General features: G+C 39.1%; 1 protein-coding gene, 1 long non-coding RNA gene and 1 pseudogene across 4 annotated transcripts in view; 2 read left to right on the top strand and 1 right to left on the bottom strand.

Annotated features, from left to right (window-relative positions):
- The first annotated feature begins 4,005 nt into the window (after window positions 1–4,005).
- On the top strand, window positions 4,006–7,843 carry LOC140926681 (uncharacterized). The gene is made up of 3 exons (XR_012164458.1): window positions 4,006–4,242; window positions 6,676–6,836; window positions 7,715–7,843. It is a non-coding gene; the product is annotated as an uncharacterized lncRNA (long non-coding RNA).
- A 1,850-nt stretch (window positions 7,844–9,693) lies between these two features.
- The window catches only part of LOC140927867 (uncharacterized), a 40,933-nt gene continuing 33,799 nt past the window's right edge, over window positions 9,694–16,827 (top strand). The window contains exons 1-7 of one of the 3 annotated variants that reach the window (XM_073377561.1): window positions 9,694–10,039; window positions 10,929–10,979; window positions 11,410–11,574; window positions 11,789–11,881; window positions 12,534–12,608; window positions 13,268–13,322; window positions 13,990–14,086. In XM_073377561.1, the coding sequence (XP_073233662.1) occupies window positions 9,785–10,039; window positions 10,929–10,979; window positions 11,410–11,574; window positions 11,789–11,881; window positions 12,534–12,608; window positions 13,268–13,322; window positions 13,990–14,086 (791 nt within the window). In that variant the 5' untranslated portion in view covers window positions 9,694–9,784. The remainder of the gene's footprint in view (window positions 10,040–10,928; window positions 10,980–11,409; window positions 11,575–11,788; window positions 11,882–12,533; window positions 12,609–13,267; window positions 13,323–13,989; window positions 14,087–16,827) is intronic. The other 2 variants (XM_073377562.1, XM_073377563.1) reach the window with 2 other exon arrangements.
- On the bottom strand, window positions 14,477–16,560 carry LOC140927432 (uncharacterized; annotated as a pseudogene).

Genomic DNA, 16,827 nt, shown 5'->3' with positions numbered 1-16,827 from the left:
CGATTTTCACCGATTTCCGTTATCAATCGATAAAAATCACTTTCAGACTGCTACGGATTTTTATCGATACCGATTTTTATCGATTGACTACACCGCCGGGTCCTTTAGGTATTCATCAACAACTATCTGAACTATGCAGAATGCATGGACTCATTGAGGAACTGAGGTCTGCAACACGCAAAAACGAGTTTATATTCCTGCACTGGCTAATGAACTGATTGCGCCATAGATTAGAGAGCTGGCGTTTTGAACAAAAGCAAAACAATACCAACTTGTTCAACAAATCGTTTTTGCGATGTTTCTGAGAAGAAGTAGGCAAGCTAATCAATTGTGTTCTTCCAGGAAAGAACCGGCCACAAAATACGAAATGGATATTTGAAGAGCAAAAATTACAAATGTAGTTGTTTCTCTGTGGCAAACAAACTACTACGTCATCGTGAATTGAAGTTTACTTAAATAAAGGTGCACGTATATAAATTTTCAACGAAACTTTTGCATAGAATCGAATGTCTGAGAATGCTTGTTGGCGAAGAATCTACAAAAACAATTAATCGCGTCGCGTAATACCTGCTCGTATTCTTTTTCTAACAATCGAACTCGTAATATAACCGTTAACCTGCAGAGAATGACCTGTTTGATTATATTACATGTACACTGCCCGGGCCTTAACTATGCACCAGCGCAGCGCTTGAGGGTAGCATCAGAACCAAGAGATCTGTTTATACTGTTCTCTTGATCAGAACATGGCGACGTTTTGAAAGCCCGAGTATGTCCACCACAAAACCCCGCAAATTTAGGTCTCCTTTAAAGATACACTCCAATTTTGCTGTTTAATGTTAGAAATTTTGCCTATTTGAAGCAAAGACGAAGGCGTTTTGAGTCCAAAATCGACTCAGTAAATCAAAATTTACGGTAAGCCATTGACGTCGACCCGGAAGTTGTTATTTTACTATTCTTACCTCAACTATGAGTTATTTCTTGCTCGATATCCCAGACGATTTATGTACGAAGAAGCAAGCAGCGAAATTTCATTGAAGAGAAGCTCGTCTTGCAACGACATGAAACATGATGTTTCGCGTCACCAAGTGGGCACGAAGCCACATATACCCCTTTCTCAATGGCTCTCTCTCTCTCTTTTCCTTAAACGAACAGTTTTGACCTTGTCACTGTTTCGCGGCTTAAAAGATCACTAAGAGAGAAAGTTTCTTGGCTCGGCTGTAGTGTCTGGGAGCAGAAATGTCAGGATGATAGCAAAATAGGTTCAGGACAAGAGATCATAATATTTAGTACAGCGACCTATTATGGCTCTTGGTTCAGGATCAATGGAAATACATACTGAATTCGACCTCGGTCTTCCAGAACGCTTATAATGTATGTTCTTCTAAGAAAGATGATAAATGTTTACGATACCTTAATATTACAAATCTTCTTCTCACACGGTGCGTCGTTTGCCCCTGAAAATACGTTAAAAATGAAACCGAAAGAGATCGAAAGGAAACAATTCGATAAAAAGGGAAATTTCCCACAGTTTGTGTCTCACTTCACATACTTGAGGATCGAAGAAGAATATCTGCTTACTTGACACAAAACAAACTAGAGATGAATTCCAAGAAAACCATCATGATTTCCGTCATTTTACATTTTTCTTAAACACTGACACAGACGTCCTACCTTTGAGAACTAAAAGTAATAAACGATCGCCTATATCTAGTAAGGTTTCTAGACACGAATACGGAAATGGGGACTGTTTACCGGAACGGTGCGTTTTGTTGAATAAATGAACAAACAGTTTTACAATTCAAAACCATTCAGACGGTGTTAAAATTATTTTCAAGAATATTACTCTTCCGTAATAGAATCCATAACCTGGAATCTGTGGAATCATTTCTTTGACTACAATCGTGCTCAAAACCCTGCCTGCCATTCCCGGGGTGGGGGAGGGGGGGGGGGGGGCCTGCCATTAACCATTTGTTACAGCAGGCTGAGAATTGCCCCAAACAGAATTTCGAGCAGAATAAGCGATTTTCGAATTCAAACTATTTTTAACCTTTTTTAAAAAGCTTAAGCGTGTCTTCGCATCAATTTGTGAATATATTTGTGCATTGAAACTGTTTCTGTCGTCCGTTGTCACAAATTGCAAAGATGGACATGGATTGAAATTTTAAAAAGGATGAATTGGGCAAACTTTTTCAAGTTTTTATTCTATGCTTGCAAAAATCATCAAAACAATATTATTATTAGTTAGATGAAATTTAAAGGAGGCTCCTTCAAAACTCTACAGCAACTGACCAAAAACAGCAATCCTCCTGAAAAAGCCCCTTTAAACACACGAACTACCTTAAAGTCAAAATTTAAGTCTGTATACTAAAAAGGTTAGTGTCGAGCGGCGTATTAATTCGCGAAGAGTAGTTACCGTACACATCAGTCAATTGACTACCACCCCCCCCCCCACCTCCCCACACATCCTTGGGGTGCATGCGGAATTTACCTCTGCCAAAGTCGGGATTTAAAGCACATTTAACTACGCGATTGCCCCCTAACACGTGAGAACCCAGACTGAGTTTCGGATTGAGGTGTCTTTAAGTTGGCTCTAAAGCGGTACCAAGCAAGAGGCGGTACTTATGCTGGTTTTGGGACTCAAGACAATTTGCGCCCCGTTTCGCTAAAGTTTCGGAAGCCGACTGAATTTAAGCGATAAATGAAGCAGCGGTTCCAATGAACAGATACCAAGAAAGAGGAAAAAATAGGGCTTGTCGGTGATTACTTGTAGGTAGAAAAGTGTTTCTCTTAATGTATCACAAAAGTTTAACAGGCAAAGAAAACCGAAATATCCGTAACATTGTCAATTTTAATTGTCAGTTCTCAAAAACATAAAATAGCCTTGTTAATAACTGACCTCTTTTTTTCAAAACATCACCTTTTCATTTTTATCTATCTGATACTGTAAATACTAAAACAATTATCCCCGTCGGGGTCGACGGTGCTTATTGCGCTCGTAAAATGGTGGAAAAATGCTTACCACAGTCAGCCCAAGCTCGAAATGTGCATTTATTTTTTTCCTTTTCCGGCTTACCTAGGCCTTTTATAGGTTGGTAAACACTCAGAAGCTCGCATAACTTGAAGTTTTCTATGAAACAGTTGATTTTTTTTCGTGCTTGATATGTGCCCTTAACCTATAATTTGCTCAAAAATTGCTTAGAAAGGCAAAAGTTGCTCAAAATCGGGACTTTTATTCGGGAAAGGCATAACGGTGCCTAGCGCTAGGAATATACTACTTTTTTTATCCACCACTATTCTGTGACCTCTGCTTCGGGTGATAGTTGTGTAAAATACAAACAAACATGAAACAAACGAACGAACAAAGGTTTTAAAAAAATACTGAAAATATCTGATATGAACTTTTGACATTAGCTATACTATAACTTTTATGAATAAAAACAATGGAAGTGATAGAATATGCATGAAATATTGTCTCGACTGTGTGATCCTTAACTTTATTCGCCTCAGACTTTGTTTATTCGTTCTGTTTAATTCCATATAAACCCTCTTTCACCATTTGAACTATTTTTATATCCGTAACTGGCTGTACCATATCACTTCAATCAACACAAGAAACAAATCTTCCTCTCCTATGATTTTACTTGTATGTTTATACTTTGACCTTTATTAACATTGGCAAAGTTTAGAAAGTGCCTTTTGTTAATAATATACGCAGAGTAATTACAGAAAATAAATTACGATAATGAACTGCGGTTAACCAATTCTAGCAGGTATTATTTAACGGTGTGGTCATTTGAAATGCTTTGGCGATTCTTTCACGTAAGGTTTATTGAAGAGAAATTATGTTCTCTTGATTTAGCACATAGATAATATGATGTAGGGTCAATGACAGCACATGTCACTGGACTGTTGAAGTGTTGTTATATATGAAAGATTAATACGTCAGATTACTAAAACGGAAGTGTAGGTTTCAGTTTCCATGTTTTTAAAGCACAGGCAGGAAAGTGGAATAACATCAAGGCGAGACTCGGTAAGGAAATCAGTTTACTTTACTATTGAATTAGCGGGTTTTTTCTTTCACTGGTGCAAGGCTAATCAGTGAAATCGTGGCTCAGTAAAGCAAATCATAAAATTTGATTCGGAGGCAAAGATGTTCTATGAATTTACCGAAGACAAGCACTAATCGAGCTCAGTGTACCAAGGTTTGGCTGGCGAGGTAGGAGAACCATGACAATTTTGAAGGTATGGCGAATGTGCTGTAGCTTTCCAATTTTAAGTTGAATAATGGATTTAAAATTGAGTTTGTATTTTCAGTCCATTCAAAAGTCAACCGCATGTGGAAATGTTTTTCGTATACGGGAGCTGTAACGGATTCTTATTTTGATGGATTTGTTACTCGCTGTAAGCTGTCGTGACTTTTCGACAATTTACACTTGTACTGAAGCTAGCGGAAACTGCCGCCATCTTTTGTAGTCAGGTTCAATACGACAAACTTATCATCTTACTGTCAGTATTTACCTTTAGGACAGCACTACTGGCTAGTTAACGGGACATCAGTGGACACAAAACGATAGGAATACTAACGTTTGCTAAGCTCCGGGGGGATTGCTATTTAAAAGGGGTCGGAATTCTGTTAAGGAGTGGTACATGAATAAAACCAAAGAACTGTAGTACTTTTTTTTTTTGCGATAAAGACGGTATCTGTGTATGTGTTTCTTCCTCTTTCGTTTTATATTCTTCTGTTCAGTTTTCTGGTTTCCATATTCCTCTCCTATAACATGTAACGTTAAGACCAAGAGCCATGATGGCTCTTGTTAAGACTTTTATGAAAACTGTTCCTAATTAATGCTGTCGTCGAATGGGCTAAATGTTATAACAAAAACATCAGTGTTTTAAAGTGCGCATTTCAGTCTGTTGGGAGCGGCTTTCATCTACGACATAAAAGTAGTTTGTTTGGTTCTCTCCGCTTTGCTCGTCTTCAATATCGAACTTTGTTAACTTTCCGATCCAACATTCTGTAAATAAAACTGTTTCATTTCTCTGGGTGTTGGTATTGATAATTCCCATAGTTCAAAATTTGACCTATCTAAGCATCGATAAACATGCTTCGTCAGCAGCCCACCAAATTGATGGGCTCCTGGCTTCGTGCATTTGCTGGTGTTCTTTACACAATAATTCGATGAATGAATGAATATATGCATTCAAGTAAATTTAGTGTAAAGTAACCCAAAGGGCAACGAATAGCCTGAGTATCAGGCCCCCCGGGAACATCCCGGGGGGTACTGAAGAACGTTTTATACGGGACAAGAGCCCATTATGGGCCCCTGACGGGGAGGCTTCGCTAAAATCATTTTTGACAGCAAAGGTAGCCATTTGCATACCTTTTATTGACAAATGGTACCCGTACCCACATACTTAGAACACTGTAAATGCGCAGTCTTTATTAAAAATATCAATAAATGTACAGCCATAAAATGCGCCTGATAGCCTTTTTAGGTCCTTTCACAGACGTCCGCAATGACAGATTTTTCTACCCTTTTATATACTTCAAGCAATGAAATCCCAACCCTTCCGGAGGAGCCTCCCTGCAGTATAGGCTATTATAGACAGTAACCCCCCCCCGGATTAAACTTTCCCCAGGGGCTAGAAGAGAGAAAAGTCATCATAGCAGTGGCGGATCCAGGGGAGGGGCCTGCAGGGCTCGGCCCCCCTTATTTTTAGACTAAACTGAGGCCTGAAGGGCCGAAAAAATGTTTTTGGAGACAGCCCCCCCCTTATCTAAGGATCTGGATGACCGCCCTCCCCCCCGCTTATCCGAAGGTCTGGCTCCGCACTGTCATAGTGTACGAGACACGTAAGCGAAGAGTTAACAATCAGATCAGTTAAATTTCTTTGATACACAAGCTTATCAGGTCATGGCATGTGCCATTATTATGCATATTTTCCTTAATTTTCAAGTCTTTTATTGAAAAAAAAAAAAAAAACCGACAAAGGTGAAAAAAAAAAAACGAAAATATCATGTACCCAGTACAATCCTGAATTGTTAATGAAGTCAACCCGCATAAAATTTGTTTGACCTTCTCCAAATTTTTGTTGGGGTAAGCCTTAGTGTCATGATCATTGCCTAATATTACGTGACCACTTACAATCAAGGACGCTCAAATTGGGTCACACTGCTCTGGTAACTGCCTTTCTCCTTCCAATGTTGTTTTGTAATGGTTTTTTGGTGGAATTGTCCAATTTCAAGGCCAACATTGAACAGAATGATCGAAAGGGAGAGGGAAAAGGACGTCGAGCACAACATGTAAGCGTTATTCCTCCTTTTGACCCAAGTTCTAATGTCATGATATTGTAGCTAGTCACAATAGAAAAGTCACTATCATTGGTGAAGAAAGCTTGGGCAATTAATAGCCCTTTGAAAAATTTATATCTCTGAGATTCTTCAATTCAGAATTTTATTAAACATTTAAGAAGCTGCATCACACTCGAGATGGAGTGAATTGTCGGATTCAGTTATGTTCCATGTCTAACCTCGATGTCTGTCGGTTGGCCCGTGTTTCCCACCCTACTTCTTATCTCAGTGTTTCGGGATATTACATGGGATAAAGACGAACCACTGTGTCTCGTGACAGGAACACGTGCAAGCTGAGTTTTTACTTTTTACTTCATGTTCAGGCGAAAATATGACGCTTTTTACATTGACTTGAGAGGTCCACAATAAAGGTCGCCTTGTAATCTGGGTGTACCAACTGCCTTCTCGACCAACCCCTTCCTTGTGATAACAGAGGTAGAGCTGTAGATGTACAACGGACGTCGGTTGGCCAAGCCTAACCAAGGTACGATTGAAATACGTTTATCTCGCCACCAGATCATCTCACCACAAACAAAATCGCCACCGAGAAGTAGACTCGCCGCAAACAATGCAGTTACTGTAAGAGACATGAAAACGTAGCGTAAATTTTCTGGGAACAGAAACATTGTAATCCTTTTTGGCACGTGCACGAATCCGTCCGCAGCACGATTGAAATACGTTTCGCTCGCCACCCAGGCCATCACACCACAAACAAAATCGCCACGGAGAAGTCGACTCGCCGTTCCTTCGAATTTTACGTGCAGCACCGAACCTATTATTAGTATTAGGAAATGGGAAGTTACCCAAGTAGAATATGGACAGTATGTGTCAATTAAGATCTACCAATTTAACCGTGATTTGTACTGTTTGGGTCGACTTCATATTTGGCTAAGCTTGAAGAAGACCTAAAAATGGCATTGAATGGAAACCGATCATGTGGATTTCGTTTTGCGTCAGCTATAATCCTTAGAAAATATGTCAGTTATAACTGAGTTGGTGTGGTGAGTCGAATTCGTCGGTGGTGAGGGTGACCGGATTCGGATTAAGCTGGATGACAACTTGAATTGAAAAATTATCAAATCTTTTCAACTTTTTCGCCATAAAAGCTCATAACAGTCTTTGATCATTACACCACAAACTAAAGTTGCCATTGAAGTATAGAAACGACTTTTGTACAGTTAGGGAGAAGTTGAAACCAAAACAGTCGATTCCTTATTCATTATTGATCTCGACCCCAAAATGATCCATATATAGGCTCCTAACCGGAGCTCCCACCCCACCCCTGCTTATCTAAGAAAATTACAATTTCCTAAGGTTTTGAATTCATCGAAATTTTCTTATCTCTAACTTTTTACCTTTTAGATCGTGAACATAACTTGTGAATCTCTTTTAAAACGTTTGGCTGAAGTTTTGATTTCATCATACTGTTAGCAGCCAAGTCGAAACCGAAGAATGGGAAACGCCCAAGTGGCCTATCCATGTGAAAATGGTGAGTCTTAACCGTATCATTAGAGGCGTTTTCAGATTTTATTCAAGACGAGGAAGACTACGACGACGAGATTTTCTCAATACTAAGTAGTGTGCGATGCGTAAGCGTGAACCAGCATAATCTTGGCTAGCCTGCTAGGCTGTTACACAGCCGTTTTTAGTGTCGTCACGCAACGAGGTGTGTGACGACACTGAAAACGGCTGTGTAGCACTACATCTTGGCGGTTAAACGTGATAACCGTCATGGTTGTACTACGGGTCTGTTTAAAAAAGAACCAGCAACCTCGTTCCCAGGGTTCTGGGAACGAGGTTGAAGAACCAGCCGGAGAATTTCGTAGTGGCGAAAACAAGTTATCAGATGTCAGAAGCTTTATTATTTTGCGTTCGCAGGAGGGCTTAACCTCCTTCAATAAACCTAACCGTGCTAACTTTTCTTGTGAAAAAAATAAACAAACAAAAACAGTCAAAAATAGAACCATTTATGCGGTGAAACTTTCCTGGGTGTCTAGGTTTTGAGAATACGCGTAAAAAAAAAAACTTTTTAAAGTTAAACAAACTCGTCTTCGTAGTCGTTATCGTCTTAGAAAGGAAGTTTTCTCTATTATGACCACGTGTTCTTTCCTAGAACTTTTTTTCATTTTTTTTTACTCTAATGGACTTTAGTCATGAAGCTGAGAATCTTTAATTAAGTTTGTTTGTGTAAGGAAGAATCTGATTAAATTGGGGGATTGTAGCCTAATTCCCCGGCCTAATTCTTTGCGAGGTCAATTCGTTTTAAGTCATGCCAGCCTATGAAACTAAGCATTTTTTGGTAAAACGGACGAACGTCATAAATCTAAATGTATTATTGGGAACTAATTTAAAAAATGAAAAGCAAAACCATTTGCCAAAGGACTATCACGTGTGCCAAATGTCACAAATGATTGCAGTCAAAAAGTGTCACGGTATGCGTAGTTCCCTCTTCAGTCTTGGCTTGGATTTCCTCGGTCAACGTATCTGCATGGCTGAGTTTTAGAAAGATCTACCTCCGCAAGGCGAGTTTCAGTAAAAACTTGCTGCAATTTACTGACAAAAATTTCCTTCCAATTATAAGCTAGTCCAATGGATTTTGAGACGCACATTTCCCTACCAGCATAGGCCTAGCCGATTTTGAAACGCAAATTTCCCTCGGTATATAAGCCCCTCCTAATATATGCTCCTCCAGGTATAAGCCTCGCAAAAAGGGCCTTTGAAAAATACAAGCCCCGGGGCTTAATTTCGGAATTTTAGCGTATGATCACATCATTAGCCAGGAAGCATAGCACCACGTATAAAGCCAATGTATGATAGTCTGCTGGCAGCTGAGTGGTGTATACTTCATGCCTTTCAGGGGCTCCTTTCTCCTTAGCCTGCGAAAACATCCGTTTCTCCTCGCTCTTCGCCGCGAGGAGAAACGGATGTTTTCGCAGGCTACATCTTGGACAAAATAATCAGGGATGAGAAAATGGCGCGTTTTTGCCCTTTGCGCGGCTTCATCCTTGATTTGGGGGGATGGGGGTTTGCTGTTCCATTTTATTTTGTCCAAGATTGTAGTTTCTCTTCAACCTCGGCCAATTGCAACCCCCCTTCAACAGTACCCATGCACGTACGCATAGTCATGTAAAAGCTGTCATCGGTAACTACATTGTTTTGCACTTCCGGTTTTTCCAAATAGGGCCTAAACGTGCTGTTATCTAATTTTCGTACGGAATTAACCCGGAAAGGCATCGAAAACGCCTCATCCGCTTAGTTCTGAGCGCGCTGTTACCCCGCACCCCCTCCCCTCTTAGCTGTTAGTGACGTATGGCTAAGTAACCGCGTACTTTCGAGAAAACAACTTCGGTAAGTTCAAGGGATCAGAGATGACTTGGCTCCATTTCATTCAAATTTGAAGAAATTTTTTACCGAGACCAGAGCCAAAAAAACATGTCTCATAAATGGCACGAGGATTCGACTCGGCATAATTCCCAAACCAACTCAGATTATTCTGAAGTATCGGACGTGCATCGATCTTTGACAGGTTTTAGTGGTGGAGGTGGCGTGCAACAACATGCAATTGCCAGTCCTCGGACGTCCAAGAAACGCAGTTTTCTGCAGTCGCTTAACAAGGGGCCACAGAGGAAAGGGACGATAATCACGAGGCCGTTAAATCAAGACGCAATGCCGGAGGAGTCGTTCGAGGTAAGGGTCATTGCGGCTTACACGCCGCTAACAATGTTAGAGTTAAAGAGCTCCAATAATTCTCTAATTACATTTTGAGATTTATAAATATGACGTTTTCCCTAAAATTTAGTTAGGGTGTAAAGCTATTCGTAGATCTTGTCTGATACGAAGATTTTTTGTTTTTGCTTGGCATTGTTATTAAGTATACCTTTCGATCTGTTGACATGCAACTGCTCACTTTCAGGTCTTAAGGTTAGAGTCTTTTATTAAACGTGTTTAGGTTTTTACGTCGTAATTAATCATTCCGTATTCGAAACTTTTATAATCATTTCAATTTACACCTTTTTATCAACGTTTATATGTTCATCAGGACAAAGCAGTTTTTTTGCCTTTAATAACTGCGTAAAAAGCGCCACTCATTGAGTAACTTTTGCCGACATTCACCCACTGTTGCAGCTTAATTGAATGACAAAAGACTAAGTTCTTTCAAGAAAAAATAGACATTAAGTGCCTTGCAAAATATTTGGTCTTTCTAAAATATTCAAATCGAATCAAGCCTTGCTTCAAGATGTTTTGCTTTGTTAACAGATGAATTTTAATGACCTCATTTGGAATTCCTCCAAAAATCAAATGAGCCATTATTGTATATGATTTGGCATATTGCTCTGTTGTCTACATACATGTATTTGGCCAAATAGGTACAATATTCTTTACATGAATGGCAAAAATACATTGAGAACATCGAACTTCTGTGTTTGCGGTAAATGATCTTGAGGTCATGCAACTCTGTCCGCATGGGAAGAAAAACACATAAATGTTGTGTTAGTTATGAGCTGATTTGATGGGCATTGTTGGCCCAGTGACACAGTACCGTATTATATTCCACTCAAATTTATACTTTTTGCAGGAGGCTAAGGAAGGTGATGCTGAAAGAATAAGGATCATGAAAATGGTGAAGGTATGGTAATGATTTTTCAAGGTCACACAAGAAATTTGGATTTTTTTTTTTTGCATCATCTTGAAAGCTGTTGCTATAATCAGTTATTTTTTTAGAACGCAAAGAAAACTTTTAACTGAAGTTTTGACATATTTTATGACATCAAACAAAAATTCAAGGTAGTTTTAATTTCACTATATAGTGACAGTGACTTTTTTGCATATTTATTGTTTTAAAATCTTAAGATCAGACTCTAGTTTTGTTTCAGTTGGTAAAAAGGCAAAATGAAAACTATGACCATTTAAGAGGTTTGTATTTAACATGAAATTCAGCCAAAAAGAAAAACTTTTAAACCTAAAGGAGAAGAATCAAACCTCAGCAAGGAACAAAAACTAGAGACCTTTCTGTCTTTTAAACTCATTAAGCTTAATTTTGTTCTTACATTTTCAAGGAAGGACTATTGTCTGTTGAAGAGGCTATGGAACAAGCCAAAACTCTAGGAGTAATGGCTTCTGCTGAGCCTGTGGGTGACGAAAACAGTGAAGAAAAGATCTTTAACTTTGGAGTTTATAAATACGGCAGAGACAAAACAAGTCTTTCTAGAAGAATTTTACAGGTACATCTTTTATCTCTAAGTTAATGCACATATATGTAGGGTGAATTTGACTGAAAAATTGAGTTTGTAATTTTGAATTCCTGATTTTGGGTCTACCTAGTTGATTCCTAGATCCAAAACAAATTTTTGGACTGGGATTTTTTTTTAAAAATATTTCTTTATATTCCTTGGAAGAAGAATACAAATAAATAACATAGAGTTTGTTTCCTTTTAGTTTGACTTTCAGGAGAAAGTTCTGTGCATAATCCAAAAAGGAAACAGAAACAAAAAGTTTGCATTTACAGACCTGCGAGGTTTTGACAGTGAGGTAAGTCTTGACCTGTGAAGAGTCCTCTTGTGTGGTACACAGACATGTCCTTTGCAAGAGGGTACAGTTTTGATTTGGAAGTATTTTGTGACAAAAGGGTTGTGTGCATGACTGTGTGAGGCATGGAGGGAAGGGGGGGCGGGGGAGGGAGTGAAGGGGTCAGTATGGATTTGTATGCATCACCTGAATGGAGGATGTCCTTTATCTTTCTTCTTCTCAGTTGACTTCCAGTAAACAAAACCATAAAGGTTACCTTTAAATTATGGTGTCTCTTGATTAACGGGCAAGCTCTTCATCTGTTTCAATATCCCTTCGCAAAAGGCAGGTCCTGTGACAAATAAGTGGGTGCTTACAGCTGTACCATTTACATGAGAAAATCAAAAATTCTGGTTGGAAAATCAAATGGTTTGCGCAATTCAATTTGGGAAGCCTCAGAAAATATAGTCTGTGATTTGAGGTGATTAAAAATTTCTACGCTATTAAGCCTGTTGATTTGGGTATACTTCGTTGTGGGTTTTTCTCCTACCAAGTCAAAATTTGTAGTTTTATGTTTGTGCGTAAGATTTCCACCCGGGTGGTTTGTGTAAATAGTAAATACCCAGTATCTCACTACAGGACTGGTATAAATTTCTTAATTTGGTTTGAATTTTAGGATGGTGTACGGTTTTACGTTTACTTTGATAGCGACTACGAACTTGATGCTGACAGCGTGGAAGAGAAAAATAAGGTCAGTATTTTGGGATTTTATTTCACTTCTACCATCCTCGTAGTGCACTTGATTTGTCAATGTAAAAATCACCAGGTCACCCTTCTCGTCAGACAAACCAGAAAATTTGTTACATGTACATTATGTTGACTCTTAGTTTTTTTAAATCTGTGCAAATCTTCAGCTACAAATGTCTCTAGTGTTTGATCCATCCAGTGTTTGTGTCTAACTGTAGTTAGGAGTTCATTGGCATGAGCACTTTTTAGTTCAATATTGTCTGATGACTGACAGTTATTTGTAGGCCTGCCGTGTTGTTGCCATTGAATATTTCTTTTTTTTGTTAAAATTCCAAAAAGTAAATCGTGGCTTGGAACCATTTTATGAGAGAGGCAGGAGAGAGGTTCTTATGTCTGGTAACATCTTCATCTGTTGATTGAAAGTGTATAGTGATAAGTAAATTTATCAATAATTTTGCTAGAATTAATTTGGTCTTGGAGGGAGAGGGTTAATATTTGCCTGGACGTAGAAACAATAAAGATTAATATGTAATTATCTTCTTTCTTTCTGATTAATGAATGTTTCCAATAAACTTAAACTGCTTAGTTCTTGTTAGGCAGCATTAAATTAATATTGTACTGTGTTGCTCTAAGCTAAACAGTTTTTTCCATTTTTGATAACAGATTTGTCATTTGCTGGAATCCATTGTACAGCAGAACCAAGGAGATCAACCAGATGGTAAGCCCATTTCTTTCCCTGGCAGTTCAAAATGGCACATAATAATAATGCTAGTAATAATAATAATGATAATATTAAGTTATTATTACCAAAAAACAGTTTTATTGTCAATTTTCAGATTTTAGAAGTACTATAAAACTTATAAAAATCCAAAAGAGGTCCCAGTGGATGGCTAATAGTAGTAATAGAAAAAGTTGTTAATAATAATAATTTTAGTAATAATAACAATAACAATAATAATACAGTTGACTCCTGGTAACTCAAACCTTCTGGGTAAATAGAAAGTTTGAGTTATCAGGAGTTAGAGTTACCGGGAGTTCAAAGCACGTACAATGTCGCCAGAAATAAGGAAATAATGAAGGGAAAGAAATACAACTATCATGTACACTTCTCTTCAAGAGCAGCAAGATATATATATTATTGATATTTTGTAAAAGGAATTAAAGCAACAAAGCTTGAAAAATATACAGGGCTGGACACTGTATGTAAACGTGACTGACAAGAAAGTAGAGACAAAGACTACAGTAGTGAGGGTTTGAACTATTGGGAGTCGACGACAAAAAATGATAATAACTATAATAATAATGAAAAATGTCTCATTATATCAAATTGTTTGGCTAAAGGGGTTGTTAGTGGTAACCTAATCTTGGATGATTCCATGTTTTAGGAGAATTTGTTGCACCATCACTTGACACTGCGAGGATCATCAAAGAAGGGCAAATTGAGAAGAAAGGCCATAGTGCAGCATTTATGATGTGGCCAAGGTAATTGAAAAAAATCTTGAAAGTACTGTGATAGTTAAAAGTTTGTCAAAAGTACAGGGCTGACTGTCATTATGGTTTTAAGTAGCTCATCTCTAAGGAAAAGTACACCTGTGTATGTTTCTTAAATTTGACTCATTTTCAAACTGAGAGTATCTGGCTGGTTTTACTACTGTAGTGGGTTTAAAAAGCTGGTTCCTGGCTTCTGGCTATTAATGAGAGCCCTGAAAGTGTGAAATACGATACTGGTTAGTCCAGGGATAAGTAATCCTGGACAATTCATGTGGGGGTATTTACCATAATTCTTGCAAGCTTTCCCCTTTTTTCAGACCAAAAGATATGATTTTCCGTACCCTATTTAACACCTGACCAAAAGTTGATACCCTGGTAGTCTCAGACTAGTACATTTTCTTGTTGGGTAAGTAACCTTACTTGCCCAATGGGCAATAGGCCAAGCCCTCTAGCTTGCTCTGGCGGCGGGGCGCGAAATGGAGGAGGGCTTACAACTACGTCCCTAGAATTTGAATTCTGCCCACAATTCCCCTGTGGCTTCCCATCAACTGAGCTGTCAGATTTCCACCAATCAGTGGGAAGCAGAGCCTGCAAACTGCAGATGTATTTCCAGTCGTTGCTTCTCTCCCTCTGAAAAAAGGACGCAACTAATTTGCAATTTCCTGCGTTTATGAAGATGTCCTGTCTCCAGTCTGCATGGTCTGATTCTGTTCCTTGGTCTCTGATCTCTTGGTTGGGGTCATTCTCTATCAGTGTGTTGGCAAGTTTAAACTGACTTGCATCTTGGTACACATCTCTGCCATCTGTTATTCTCCTTGTACACTGTACAATGTGGATATGCTTGAACCATCCACCCAGGTTACAATGTACAATGCTGGCTCAAAGGCTGTTGACCATTTGTTTGTCTTCTTTCTTTTCATTAGTACATGATCTCCAATGATGAAGGTGTGCTCCTTAGTGTTCTTATCTTAGGCATTCAATTTGATCTTTTGGTTGTTTGTATTCTGCATCTCGCTTGGTTCTTACTTGTCTGTTCATGAGGGCTTCGTAAAGGGTTACTCCTGTTGCTTGATGTGGAGTGGAGTGATAGCCTGCTAACATTTCTTGGGTAGCGATGTTGCTATTTTGTCCTTGAAGATGGGTGATCTGCTCGCTCCTATTTAACACACTTCATGAAACTTTCAGCTTCTCCATTGGTGCATGCATGTTCTGGAGTGACACAGTGGTTATGGAATCCCTCTGTGATGGCAAACTCAGCAAATTCGTTAGAGTTAAAAGGAGGTGCATTGTCTTTTTCTAGTTGCAGCCTCGGTGTTCCATGTGTTGCAAACATGGTTTTGAGCTTGTCCATTGAAGGTTGTGCTGTTGAGTGTGTTTTTGCTACTTCTGGGTATCTTGTCCTTTTGTCTACAGCTATCGTGTTGTACTGTACATCAGGGTAAGGCCCCTAAAAGTCTACAGCTTTGATGTCCCATGGTTTCTTTGGAATGTCTGTAACTTAACCTGGTTCTTGTTGGTGTTGTTTAGTGGTCAATTGGTACTTATAGCACTGGCCAATGATTTGGTTTACCGTGCTGTTGATTGAGGGTAGCCAATACTTCTCTCTCAGCATTTGTTTTATTTTGGTCATTCCAAGATGTCCCAGATGGTGAACTGCTATAATCACCTTTCTCTGGAGGCTTGTGGGTATAATAATCCTGTTTGCTCAGAAAATCCGGTCATCTACCACAAAGAGCTTGGTCTTAGGTTTCCCCATGGGGTGCTGAAAGTGGCAATTTTTCTTGGATCTGGGTCCAGTGGGAGATGGTGGTAACCCTGCTTCATGTCTAACTTGGACTGGAGAAGATTACACAATCATGCAACTTGTACATAAAGTCCTCTACCACAGTTCCTTGGGTTATCCTGTGCCTCTTTATGGACTGGTTGGGTACTCTGAGGTCCATATGCTGGCTCTTAACATGTGTGGCTCTAGGTTTTCCTTAGCTATCTCACAGGGCTGGGGCTTTGACTGAACTACGAGAAGAGAATGTTCACCATGTTACTGGTTCTCTTTCAGGTAGTTCTTCAGAAATCTCTTCCTCAATACACTACACCAACCATTTCTTGAGCGGTTCTTATAGATAGTAAGCAACTGGTCTAGGTTTCTGAGCAACAGGTACCATCTCTAGCTTCATGCTGAACTTGGCATAGAAATTCACCAGTTGGATTTCGGTGACTTTTGTTAAGTTGCGCGATTTCTTTCCAGCCATAAATGAGAAGTGGATCTTTTTTATCCACAGGTTCTGTTATTTGTAAAAAAGCAAAATTCTCCCTCCATTTCCTCCAACCATTCTTCCCAGGCTTTTCTTGTTGTCAGTTGGTCGTCCCCCTTGTAAAAATGGTGTTGCTTTTAGGTTTTTGTTCTCTGTGATAATTCTAACAAGCTCTGTGGCCACCGCCACTTCATTCTGCTCTGTGTCTGGCATCGCTGTTTGTAAGTTTTGGCTCAGGTTCACATTGGAGTATCACCACATTTGCTGGGCTATTGTCTCGCTTTCATTTGTCACTTTATCTCGCTGGTGGTGCTTTATCCTCATCACCAATAATACGTTCAAATGCAAACATTAAAATGCTGCCAGATGCTGTTTCAAAATTACTTTAATGTTAGAAAACAAAAAACTACAAGTGATGGCGTGATCATGTGCCTTCAGTGCATGCGCAAGGTGAAAATCCAGAATTGAGTAAACTCAAGG

The sequence above is a fragment of the Porites lutea genome, chromosome 2 (assembly GCF_958299795.1).
Source record: "Porites lutea chromosome 2, jaPorLute2.1, whole genome shotgun sequence".
Classification (NCBI taxonomy): domain Eukaryota; kingdom Metazoa; phylum Cnidaria; class Anthozoa; order Scleractinia; family Poritidae; genus Porites; species Porites lutea.
This window is presented reverse-complemented; position numbering and strand designations above follow the sequence as displayed.